This window comes from Ahaetulla prasina, chromosome 1, assembly GCF_028640845.1.
Source record: "Ahaetulla prasina isolate Xishuangbanna chromosome 1, ASM2864084v1, whole genome shotgun sequence".
NCBI lineage: Eukaryota > Metazoa > Chordata > Lepidosauria > Squamata > Colubridae > Ahaetulla > Ahaetulla prasina.
In genome coordinates, this window is record NC_080539.1 from 218,526,337 (window position 1) to 218,538,810 (window position 12,474).

At 40.6% G+C, this 12,474-nt stretch overlaps 1 protein-coding gene across 1 annotated transcript in view; it reads left to right on the plus strand.

The window, feature by feature from the left end:
• Nucleotides 1-12,474, plus strand: part of LRP2 (LDL receptor related protein 2) — a 165,928-nt gene that overhangs the window by 100,744 nt on the left and 52,710 nt on the right. The window contains exons 33-40 of the mRNA XM_058191100.1: nt 720-863; nt 1,007-1,116; nt 1,405-1,582; nt 2,428-2,641; nt 6,159-6,398; nt 7,640-7,828; nt 8,860-9,780; nt 10,843-11,008. Coding sequence (XP_058047083.1) covers nt 720-863; nt 1,007-1,116; nt 1,405-1,582; nt 2,428-2,641; nt 6,159-6,398; nt 7,640-7,828; nt 8,860-9,780; nt 10,843-11,008 — 2,162 coding nt within the window. The remainder of the gene's footprint in view (nt 1-719; nt 864-1,006; nt 1,117-1,404; nt 1,583-2,427; nt 2,642-6,158; nt 6,399-7,639; nt 7,829-8,859; nt 9,781-10,842; nt 11,009-12,474) is intronic.

Below are 12,474 nucleotides of genomic sequence, written 5' to 3' on the forward strand. Positions count from 1 at the left end.
AAATCTGATTGGCAGGTGGATCGGCCTACCTATCTGTTCCAGAGGTGAACAGAGGTGAACAAAAGGTTCCTTGGTTGTGAGCTCTGTGCCTTGCTTTTTCTTTGCTTTTTTTTCTGCCTCTGAAACTCCATTTCAGAAAAAAAACTTTTTTCTGCCTCTGAAAGCCTCCAAAACAGAGCTTCAGAAAAAAAAGCCTCTGAAGCTGTTTGGGAGCTTCTTTTTTGAAGCTCCGTTTGGGGCTCTTTTTCTGAAGCTCTGTTTCTGATTCTTTTTTCAGCCTCTGAAACCTCTGTTTGAGAAGCTGGGTGGGGCTACATTCAGAGTGTAAGACGCACCCAGATTTTCACCCTCTTTTTTGGGGGAAAAAGGTGCGTTTTATACTCCGAAAAATAAGGTATTTTTGTTTTCCATCCCATCTTTGTTTTGGATTAAGAACTAAAGAGTAATATCACACTGTACCTATGAATTCTTACCTCAAGAATAAGTTGAATGAATACTATGTCTATATAGACTAAACCTACTTAGGATTGCATGGTGTCTTCTTTATGACTTTCATTAGGTACTTTTGATTATTATAGTTCAAGGAAAAAAAGCAAATATTCTTCTTTAGAACTCATGATAGTAAGTGATGCCATCATCATGCTAGGAAAAGAAGGGCAGTGATTTTTCACCCGGTGATTAATCACAATGTTATAGTCTCACTTTTTTTTATCCTGAAGGGTGAAATTCATAGGGTGAAGTCAGATGGCACCAACAGGACAATCTTTGCCCCAGCTGCTGTTATTGGTTCTCCAACGGGCCTGGCTTTAGACTGGATATCTGGAAACCTCTACTATACTAACCCTTCGACACAATCCATTGAGGTAAGCCTTCAACTTCCAGCGGGGCATGCATTTATATTTAATCCCACGACATCTCCCAGGCACCAATCAGCATAAGAATCATTTAGTATAATTTCCCTGCCTTAATTTCTGCTCCATGTAACCAGATCTCATGATTTCTAAAGGTATTGACGCTCCACAGAGAAACCATCTACCGAAAAACGTTGATTACCAATGATGGTACTCCTAAAGGATCTGGAAAGCCACTCGGTTTAACTGTCGATCCTGCTCGAGGGTAAGTTCAATGTGTTGTTCCTGGAGCTGTTTAAAATGTACTAAGAGATATATATATATGTATATTAGCTTCCTCAGAATAGGATTGTGGCTAGGGCCATTTGTATACTTACACAGATCCCCCTCCCAAAAAAAGAAGCTCTAGTAATCTCAGTAAATTTTACCATTCAGTATGTGACAGCAGTCTTTGAATTAATCTCCCAATGCCCATACATTTGGATTAATAAGAGCATGATATAGTCACCATACTTTCCCTGTTTTTTGATTGCCGAAATAACATGTGTTGCAGGAAATTGTATTGGACAGATCAAGGAACAGATAGTGGGATCCCAGCAAAGGTTGCCAGCGCAAACATGGATGGGTCTGATATCAGAACTCTCTTCACGGGTAATCTAGACCACGTCGAGTTTATTACCATTGATATCAAGGAACAAAAGCTGTATTGGCCAGTCACAAGCACTGGAATGGTACGTATTCAGAAGTGTCCCTACATATCTTTGCCTGCCAGCAGTTTGCAGCTTAAACATAGAGGAGGCTACATGCCTTAAAGCAGGAACGATCAGAAGACGGATATTAGGGCAAAGAATGGATCTGCTTACACACCTTCAGAATGTACTCAGTGGGGTTGCCAGAATTGGAAAAGTTTCAGGGAAGTTGCTCTCAGCAGGTTGCCTAAATGGTTTTTGAGTTTCTTCTGGGTAGTAAACATCTCTGGTCGTTAAATGTTAAAACAAACAAATCCAAAATCTGCTTCAGATATCCTGTTTCTTTGAACAGATAAATTGCATCTATTTTCACTTCCTATAATATTAAAAGGGCAGGGGAAACAGCTTCATCAAAAAGAAACGCAGATATGCATAAACAAGGATGGGAAGAAAACTGATGTTCATCCAATGTGGCTGATGGGATGATGCAAAATCCTTTGAAAAATGGTATTTCAGAATGTGTAAGGTCGTATATCCAGGACCATTTCCCCCCAAACAGTTAAAGCAATCATATCTTTTCCCAAGTTCACTCATCTACTTCAGAAGGTGCTGTACTTTCCGACTGACCTTTCAATGGAATTGCATCAGCCCAGTGCCAACTTGATCTCAAATGTTGCTTCCATTTATGTTTACTAATTCTTTAAGGGGTGAGATGACATCGGGAGTGGGTTGGGGGGAAAAATTGCTCAGGTTCTCAAGACAGGCAAGGGAAAAGATAAATCATTGTCAAACCTCAGGTCGGTTTTTAAGATACAAGTTTACGATTTGCACTCATAAAATGCCAGTTTTGCTTTCACCGCTGGCATTCAATTTTGATCCTCTTCTAGATCGAACGAGGGAATGTGGATGGTACAAATCGGATGACTTTGGTTGTTCACCTGTCCCACCCCTGGGGACTGGCTGTCTATGGTTCTTTTCTCTACTACACTGACAGGGATTATGAAGTCATTGAACGGGTTGACAAGTCAACTGGAGCAAACAAAGTGGTGTTGAGAGACAACATTTCAGGACTAAAATGTCTGCGGGTGTATTACCGAGATGGTAAGTATATGATAAGCCTTTGAGCTTATTTGAGCTGATTGTTTTGATCGTATATTTTACTTTAAAAAAAAATAGTATTTTAAAAAAATCGAAAGGAAGCAATTTCACTTCGTAGTTTAGGAATCAATCATGGAAAAAAAGCAACATCACTGCATTCGGGCTAGAGTAGCCATGATTTTATATTTTCTTCTTTATTTATTTTTAAAAAAAGCCTTTATCTTCACAAATCTGCTTAGTTCATGGTATTTTACAATTAAAGGGGAGAAGCACACTTATAAAATGCAGTGTGCAGAATACAGATTTATGAGCACAATTGATCCCATAAATTTATGTTGCTAAGTGAGAAATTTGTTAAGTGACTTTTGTCTCATTTTATGACTTTTCTTGCCGTATTAGTTAAGTGAATCATAGAATAGAATAGAATAGAATAGAATAGAATAGAATTGAATTGAATTTTTTATTGGCCAAGTGTGATTGGACACAAGGAATTAGTCTTGGTGCATACACTCTCAGTGTACATTAAAGAAAAGATACATTCATCAAGAATTCTAAGGTACTTAATGATAATTAAGTGAATCATTGCAGTGGATAAGCTAATAACATGGTTGTTAAAGTGATTCTGGCTTTCCCATTGACTTTGCTTGTCAGAAGTTTGGAAAAGGGGACCCCATAACCCCGGGACGCTGCAACCATCATAAATACAAACCAGTTGCCAAACTTCCAAATGTAAATTGCATGTGACCATGAGGATATTGCAAGGGTCCTGAGTATGAAAAATGAGCCACTTTTTTCAGTGCTTTGTAACTTTGAACAGTCACTAAATGAAGTGTTGTAAGGCGAGGACTACATGGAACATATTTATAGTAAAAAATTAACTGAAGACATAGTCACATCAAACCACATTCTGCCAACCCACTGACCCTGGCAGTTTGGACTACATCAATGGGGAGAGAACATTCCAGGTGGATTTTTCTGGGAGGAAAAAAAAATCTATAAGCTTAGCACATCCCTAAAATATATTTTGATAAGTTGCTCCTAGATTACTTTATAGGTAATCCTCAGTTACTGATGCTAACTGAGAATGGGAACAAAGTAATCAGGTTGTAAGATGTGACATCATTGACTGTGCTGACTTAATGATGGTAGTTCTGGCAGTCTCAATTGCTGTTGTTAGGTGACTCCTATGTGGTCACAGCATTTGGCAGTCATATAATCAATATTTCTGACCTACTCCTGGCTTCCCCAGGGAGCTGGCAGCGAAGGCTGCAAATGGCAGTCATGGAACCATAGGACACTGTAATGTCATAATTGCAAACTGGTTGCCAAGTCCCCAAATCACGGTCACATGACTGTGGGGACACTGCAACAGCTCCAACTACAAGGATCTGTCATAAGTCTCCCTCATTCAGCACTGCGGTAACTGAATGATTGCTGAATAAGCGGATGTTAAGTGAGGACTACCCATACTGTGAGTGATGTGATTAATTGGCAATGTGTATCTTCGTATCAGTTTTTCTAGCCACCAGTAGTTTGTGTCAGTAGGTGAGGATTTGCTGGACAGTCACTTGGCTGAAACACTATATAGTCTCCTGCTTGAGCAGGGGGCTGGATTAGAAGACCTCTGAGGTCCCTTCCAGCTCTATTCTGATTGATTGATCAATAAAAAATGCCTTTTTCATTTCCCCCATCAAGAATCTTCCGGGAAGATTCAATCTGCATTTTCATCTCCCCCTGCTTTAACATTTTTGTTGATTTATCAAAATATAAAATATAAAGAAAAATGCAAAAAGAAAAAAGTAATAGAAAACTAGGAGGAAGGGTAGGGGAAAATATGGTGTAAAGAAGGAAAAGGAAAGAAAAAGGCACCAACCTCCGACTCTCTTTAGCACAGTAGAAGACAATGTTAAAACCGCAACTTTTTACTTTTATACAACAGGATGTATAAGCCATTTCTATAACAATAAACCTATCTAATTAGCAAAAACAAAATCAAAGTTTCATTTTTTTTTTTCATTCCAAGCACAAAATCTGGCAGCAATCTCAGAATAGAAAACAAGGTTAGATCAGGGGTGAAATGCTACCGGATCGGAACGGGATCGGCCGAGTAAGTAGCGGAGATTGGGGCTGGTTCGGAGAGCCGGTAGCAATCTCTAGCTGGCCATGCCCCCCGACTAATCTGCGGCCCGCAGCCATGAGTGAAGGCAGGCAAGCGGAAGGCCACGTGGAAGGCAGCCCTGCCATGCAGGGAGAGGATCTATAAAGTAAGCCAATGCTGGCAGTGGGGGGGAGAGGGAGACCCACTGTGCTCAGCCTCAGGGGGGACCTGCAAGGCTCACTTGCCTTTTGGGCATGGCGTGCTCGATTTTTGCGCTTGGCTTCTGCAGAGCCTTTGGCTGACTGCTGCCCACTTGCCTTCCCCCACCTCCCCGCATCCAGCCCATGATGGAGAACACACCACTTCTGGGCCAAGCCACCCACCTTCGGGTTCCTGAAGGGCAGGGTGTGCTCTGCCGCTGCCGCCACTGGCGCAGTGGAGTTCTGGGATTGGGGAGGGGGGAGCCCAGGCAAGCTCTGCCGCTGCTGCTGCTGCCGGGAGCATCCACGTGGGAGAACTCCCCAGCGCAGTGCAGTTCTGGATTGGGGGGGAGCTCTGCTGCTGCCGCGCTGCCACTGTTGCTGCTGCCAGGAGCGTCTCAGCAGGAAAACTCCCCGGGAAGGGCTCTGTTTAGACCAGGTTGTGTGTGTTTGCGTGTGTGAGAGAGAGTGAGAGACAGACAGAAAGAGAAGGAAAGAGGAAGGGAGAGAGAGAAAGAGAAAGAAAGAGGAAGGGAGAGAGAGAGACAAGAGAGAGAGAGAGAGAGAAAGAAAGAAAAAAAGAAAGAAAGAAAGACAGAAAGAAAGAGGAAGAAGGAAGAAAGAAAGAAAGACAGAAAGGAAGAGGAAGAAAGGAAGAAAGGAAGGAAGCTTATGACAACAATTGTGCCCCAAATTTTGGTTGCTAAGCAAGTTTCACCACATTTTACAAGTTGGCCACACCCACCCTGTCACATGATCACCAGGCCACGCCCACCAGGCCACGGCCACAGGACCGGTAGCAAAAGAAATTAGATTTCACCCCTGGGTTAGATATATTATCTTCTTTCGATAAAAGAATCAATTTGACCGTCTTACTTCTCTTTGCTGTGAGGAATAATATATGCTTCTGTTAACTCATTAATCTTTATCACAATTCATATTAAGAGAATCCTCTATATTATTTCAATTTTTTTAACCCTAAAGGGAGAAAACACTTTTTCTGATTTTGATATTTTACTAACTCTAAAAAAATATTATACATAAAGGGAGGGGGAAAAAAATCTTCATTTTAAACCCAAAAACTACGTTAGAGCTCTCATTCAATTATATTTATTGCACCAATCTAAGTCCAATTAACTCCAATTAGCTCATTCAATCCAAACCCCTCTCCCTTGAGTTTATCCTCGTGGAGTAAATCTTTTTCTATCTCTCCCTTTTTTAGATTCTGCAGGTTCCTCCAATGGCTGCAGCAACCAAGTTGGGACTTGTCAGCATTTCTGTCTGCCTTTGCCGGGGGCCCTCTTCTCTTGTGCCTGCGCTACCGGCTTTCAGCTCAATTCTGATAATAGGACCTGCTCTCCATACAGTTCCTTTGTCGTTGTTTCCATGCTGTCGGCAATTAAAGGATTTAGCTTAGAGACATCTGACCACTCTGAAGCAATGGTGTCCTTGGCAGGAAGAGGTGGGTAAATTTTTGAGGGGCGATCTGCAACCTTTTAGCTTTCTGACATAATCTTCTTCTTAGAGGTGACTCATTTATGGCACAGGGCTTGCAAAATGTGTGTGTGTATTTTTGGCTGTGGTTGGAACTCTAGTAGCTCAAGACAACAAAACAGAACTATGTAAATCTAGGCAAAAACCATTTCAGCTGAGAATGTTACAATAGGAATCAACAAAGGAGTAGGGCCTAGTGACTCTACTAGGGCAAACATTGGCTTCTCCTGAGGCATTGAAGTTAGTGTTAAATGGCTTTAAATATACTTTATTAAATGTCTACAAACGATCAAATTTAAGAAAGGAAAAGGAACAAAGAATCAAGGAAAAAATAGGCAAGGGGAAGCTACAGAAGAATAAAAAAAGAAGAAAATAAATACTTTTTAAAAATTTATTCTTTCTTAACTTCCAACTTTTTTCAATAGTTACACGTCACATATAAGCTATATTAACATTTTGATCTAAAATTCGATATTACACAGTATTTGTATGATCATAAACAATTCTAACTGACAAATCCAAAAATTAATATAACTGTTCTTTAAATATCTTTTTTGAACATTTGAACACTTGAAAAAAGAGAAACAATGAAGTAGTGGGACTGTTCCCCCCCTCCCCCAAATGGATCATCCAGTTCCAACAGATGAAAAAAATAATAATAGTTCAATCCTTTAAGTGTCTGCTTAGAAGTAAAGTGTTTTTTAGTCAAATCAATGTTGGATTATAGAGTAAAGAGATTTCGCTTTCCAGTCCAAGTTGAAAAATGGTTCCTAATCATAAAGAAATCCTCGTGGATTATTTTAGATACAAATATAAGGCTAATAGTGAGGGGTTTACTTTTACCCAATATTGTAAAGTCTGACTCAGCAATGTTACAGATTAATTTTTAGGAAGATGGGCAGTTGTTACATACAGTAGCTGTAACAGTGAATGTGGGGGGGGGGACCCAATTGGTCCATCTTTAATATTGGGGGGATGATTGTGGTTTTCTTCCATTAGTAAATAGGACATTAATTGTCATATTTTTATCCTTTCAGTTCTCATCCCAAATCAAGAGACTGATGATTGCATATTACATTTTAGGAATGTTTTAGAGGATTCTTAAGGATACTGAGCAAAGGCTTTGATGGAAATCCTACCACCACCTATGTCTATTAGAATGGTGAAATTAAAAATAAACAACATGTTTCCTTAATCCTAATCTTGCAGGGAGAAATGCATTGCATGTGGATGTTCACATGCCTTCAGGTTTCATTTTCTGGTGTGACTTCAGCAGCCGAATTCCATCCCAGAATGGAATTCGTAAAATCAAGCCGGATGGCTCCAATTTTATGAATGTTGTCACAAACGGGATAGGATTTAATGGGATCCGTGGCATTGCCATTGATTGGGTAGCAGGTCAGTACTATTCTAATATTAACACAATGGTTGGTGGAATTTGCCTTTCAGAAATCTTTAAACTGAGTATCATGTGATATTAAGACCATCTGTTTACTATGAGCGAAATGTCACTGAAATCAGTAGGATTTTTCTCCCAAATATTAAACTGAGGTTATGGATAATACCCTGACATTAATTTTCAATGTATTATCCAAATTATATGTAAGAACATGATGATGTGGCATGTCTTCTATCAGTTCTGTTGTTCTTCTAGATTCTAGCCATGTAAATCAAACTTAGCAAGGCCACTTCAAACCATGTTAAGTTATTGTTAATGTTTAAACATGTTTAGACATTTAGATATTACCCTATTTTTCGGAATATAAGACACATCGGAGTATACGATGCACCTTCGTTTTTTTGGGGGAAAATAAGAAAAAAGCTGATTGGCAGGTGAATCGGCCTCTCGGAATATCTCCAATCAGCTGTCCCCAGAGGTGAATTTTAGCAACAGGTTCTTTGGTTGTGAGCTCTGTGCCTTGCTTTTTTTTTTTTGCTTTTTTTTCTGCCTCTGAAACATCTGAAACTCCGTTTCAGAAAAAACTTTTATTTCTGCCTCTGAAAGCCTCCGAAACAGCCTTAGAAAAAAAGTCTCTGAAGCTCTGTTTGGGGGCTTCTTTTCTGAACCTCTGTTTGGGGGCTTCTTTTCTGAAGCTTAATTTCTGATGCTTTTTTCAGCCTCTGAAACCTCAGTTTGAGAAGCTGGGTGGGGCTACTTTCGGAGTATAAGACACACCCAGATTTTCACCCTCTTTTTGGGGGGGGAAAGGTGCGTCTTATACTCCAAAAAGTACGGTATATTTGTTATTAGGTCAATTTAAAATATACTGTACCTATGTCTGTAAAAGAGCTAAATTGCAGGATTTTTCTTAAAGTTTCTATCTTATAGTGATATGTGTTATTTTGTATAAAACTGTACTAGGTTCTGAAGCATATATTATATATAATAACCGAATTCAGTGTTTTTCATTTTATTTTGCTGTATGCAGGAAACCTCTATTTCACCAATGCATTCTTGACCGAAACATTTATTGAAGTTCTGCGTTTAAATACCTCTTATCGACGAGTGCTACTTAAAACCACAGTGGATATGCCACGGCATATAGTAGTCGATCCCAAGAACAGATACCTCTTTTGGGCAGACTACGGACAATCTCCCAAAATAGAGCGTGCGTTTCTTGACTGCAGCAACAGGACTGTGTTAGTGTCTGAAGGAATTGTCACACCACGAGGATTAGCTGTCGATCATAGCACTGGTTACATTTATTGGGTGGATGATTCCTTAGACATGATTGCAAGAATTTCTCGTGATGGCGGCGAGCCTGAAATTATCCGCTATGGCAGCCGTTACCCAACACCGTATGGCCTCACCATTTTTGAAAACTCTATCATTTGGGTGGATAGGAACTTGAAAAAAATCTTTCAAGCTAGTAAAGAGCCAGGAAATACTGAGCAGCCAATGGTTATAAGAGATAACATTGATTGGTTGAGAGATGTGACTATTTACAATAGCCATTACCAGTCGCTGGCCCCGGCGGATGTCAACTACAATCCCTGCCTACAGAATAACGGAGGCTGCGACCATCTGTGCTTTGCTCTTCCTGATCTGCAAACACCAAAGTGCGGGTGTGCATTTGGATTGCTGGGAAGTGATGGGAAGAGGTGTTTTATTTCAACAGATAATTACTTGATCTTTGCTTTGGAGAATGCCCTTAGAAGCACGCACCTGGATCCTGAAAATCACAGCCCTCCATTCCATACAATGACCGTATCAAGGATTGCGGTCGCTCTGGACTACGACAGCACAAACAATTTAATATATTTTACCCAAAGTTCTTCGACAGGCCCAGGAAGAATCAGCTATATCAGTCCCTATTCTGGAAGTAGTAATCCCACAGTAGTAGCATCGGGTAAATATCAGAATTCAGAACTTAGCTAAGGTAACTTACAGGCCAATCTTTGATATGAGTTTCTCACATAGCATATGCATTTTCTAAGAACATAGAACTAAATATTTACTCAGAGGAATATCCAAAGTATATATCAGATTGTAAACTGCTTCTTGGAAGGTATTTTGCAGAAGTTATTGGAAGTATGATTACCAGGAAGGAAAATTAATAATATTCAGCGAGTTGTGAACCTAAGCATGTTTATATGAGTAAATGCCATTGAAACTGAAATTTATTTCATGCATCTACACCACTGGTGGAATTCAAATTTTTTTACTACCGGTTCTGTGAGCGTAGCTTGGTGGGCGTGGTGTGGCTTAGTGGGTGTGGCAGGGGAAGAATACTGCAAAATCTCCATTCCCACCCCACTCTGGGGCCAGCCAGAGGTGGCATTTGCCGGTTCTCCGAACTATTCAAAATTTCTGCTACCGGTTCTCCAGACCCTGTCAGAACCTGCTGGATTTCACCCCAGTCTAGGCCCTACAGATTCATTTGATGACAAACTAACAATTTATATTGCCTTTTGTTGAAATTTTAAACTTTACCTCAGCCAGGACATTACTCCAAAATGAGTTAAGAATTATGTAAAAACACCACAAACCTTAATACTAACTTGGCATAGAATTAGCCCATTGTAGCTTCAGGCAAATGAGCTTTCTGCTAGAAACAATGCTTTGAACTGCATTGCTTATTTGATTATTGGCACTAGTAATATGTAGCTGCTACTCTTCAGTTTATTTGTGATGGTTTTTTAAAAAAATGAAGTTTGCAAGGGCAGTACCTTTCAAAATACCAGAAATGTAGAAGCTCTTACAAAGTCTTCTTCATCTTAATCCAGCGACAGTTTCTTTTTCTTTTCTTTTTTTTGCTATGGGATAAAAACCTTCCCATTTGATTTAAATTCCCCCTGATAATAGTGGAACTAGAAAAGAAGAGGTATTTTGTAAAAAGTTTTCATTGCTAGGATGGTTTTCATGCTCAGATCTTTTTTGTTCTGTGTTGTCCTGTTTGATATGTCTAAAGATTTGGGAGCTCCAGATGGCATTGCCTTTGACTGGATCAACAATAGACTTTATTACAGCGACTATGTCAATCAGACCATCAGTTCAATGGCTGTGGATGGATCTAATCGTTCAGTAGTGGCTCGTGTCCCCCGGCCAAGGGCCATTGTCTTGGATCCTTGCCGAGGGTAAGTTGCCCATTCTGCATAATGAAACATGTATCTATTTCCACTACAGCTTTTTTCTCTCACTTCAACTTCCCAACAGTAATAGGGCAATATGAATGAATAATAAATGTTCCAATTAGTAAGTAGAAATACCCTATTATATCTTTTGTATATGTACAGATTCTTCTTTTTAAAAAAAAAAAATGCATTCCTAGCAGAGGTGGGCTTCAAAAATTTTAGCAAGGAGTTCTCTGCCCGGTTGCTAGGTGGGCGTGGCCTCCTGCACCACAGCAGGGGGGATGTTTTTGCCCTCCCTGGGCTCTGGAGGCTTTGCTCGAGCCTCCGGGAGGGCGAAAATGCCTCCTCAGGCTTCAGAGGCCCTCTGGAGGCTGGAAATGGGCCTGTTTTGGGCCTTCCCAAACTTCCAGTAGGCCCATTTTTCACCCTCCCCTAGCCTCTGCGCACACTTTGCATTTGCCTGCATCCAAAATGGGCCACGTGGGGACTCCTGGGAGTAACAGGGCGGGGTGGGCGGGACCAGCCAGGAGTGAGATTTTGGGGTTCTCCGAACTGCACAGAATCTTAGCTAGAGGTTCTCCTGAACCCCTGCGAACTCCCAGCAGCCCATCCCTGATTCCCGGACAATGCATTCTGAGAGCCTTGCATGGCTGGAAGGCATCTTTCCTTCTCTCATAGAGCTAAGTAGGTTTGTCTATCCTTCAAAGAAAAAGGAAGACCATAGCTGTGCCATAGCAAAACAGGTTGCGTTGTGCATAGGAGCTGGGTAGTAGTATGAAGCTTAATCTCCCTGTTGCCCAATGCTTCCTTTTAATGAAGGATCTTCCTCTGATCAACAGACATAATTTGTACTGCTGTACTGTTTTTACAGTTTGTCAGCCCTACATGGGAGACCAAACTTAAGAAACCAGCGCCATATAGATCAGGATTATTTTGGTTGGAACAACTATAGTAGTGGAATCTTGCAAGTCTACTTTCCTCCTCTCTCATGTTATCTTTGCGTGAACTAAGGAGGGCTCTGTCTGAAACATTTTCTTAAATTAGTTTCATGGAACAGACACAATTCCTGCTTATCTGACCAATGGCTTGGTAGTCGCTCTTCCTCTGGTCCTTCAAGGCCATTTTCTAGACCCTCTACACAATAGCAAAGGTGAAGGTCTCTGTGAAGGCCTCTTTTCCAAATGACTACACCTTAAGGAGAATCAGAGAGGAAAAAATAGAGCAGGACATAGCAGGAAAATGAGCTTGTGATAGACAGAATCTCATTTCTGATAGACAGCAGCTGGGCAACAGATGATTTGACGCAGGGCCCAGAATGTCCATTCAGCATTATTTTCCAAATAAACAATACTGGTTTTTTTATCTGGTCATCACACCTTCTAGTTTGTCATTCAGTTAGAGAACAAAAATGCAGGGAATTTCACTCTTTATTCTGTGCTGTGACTATGAATCAGAGGACTCGAACCACT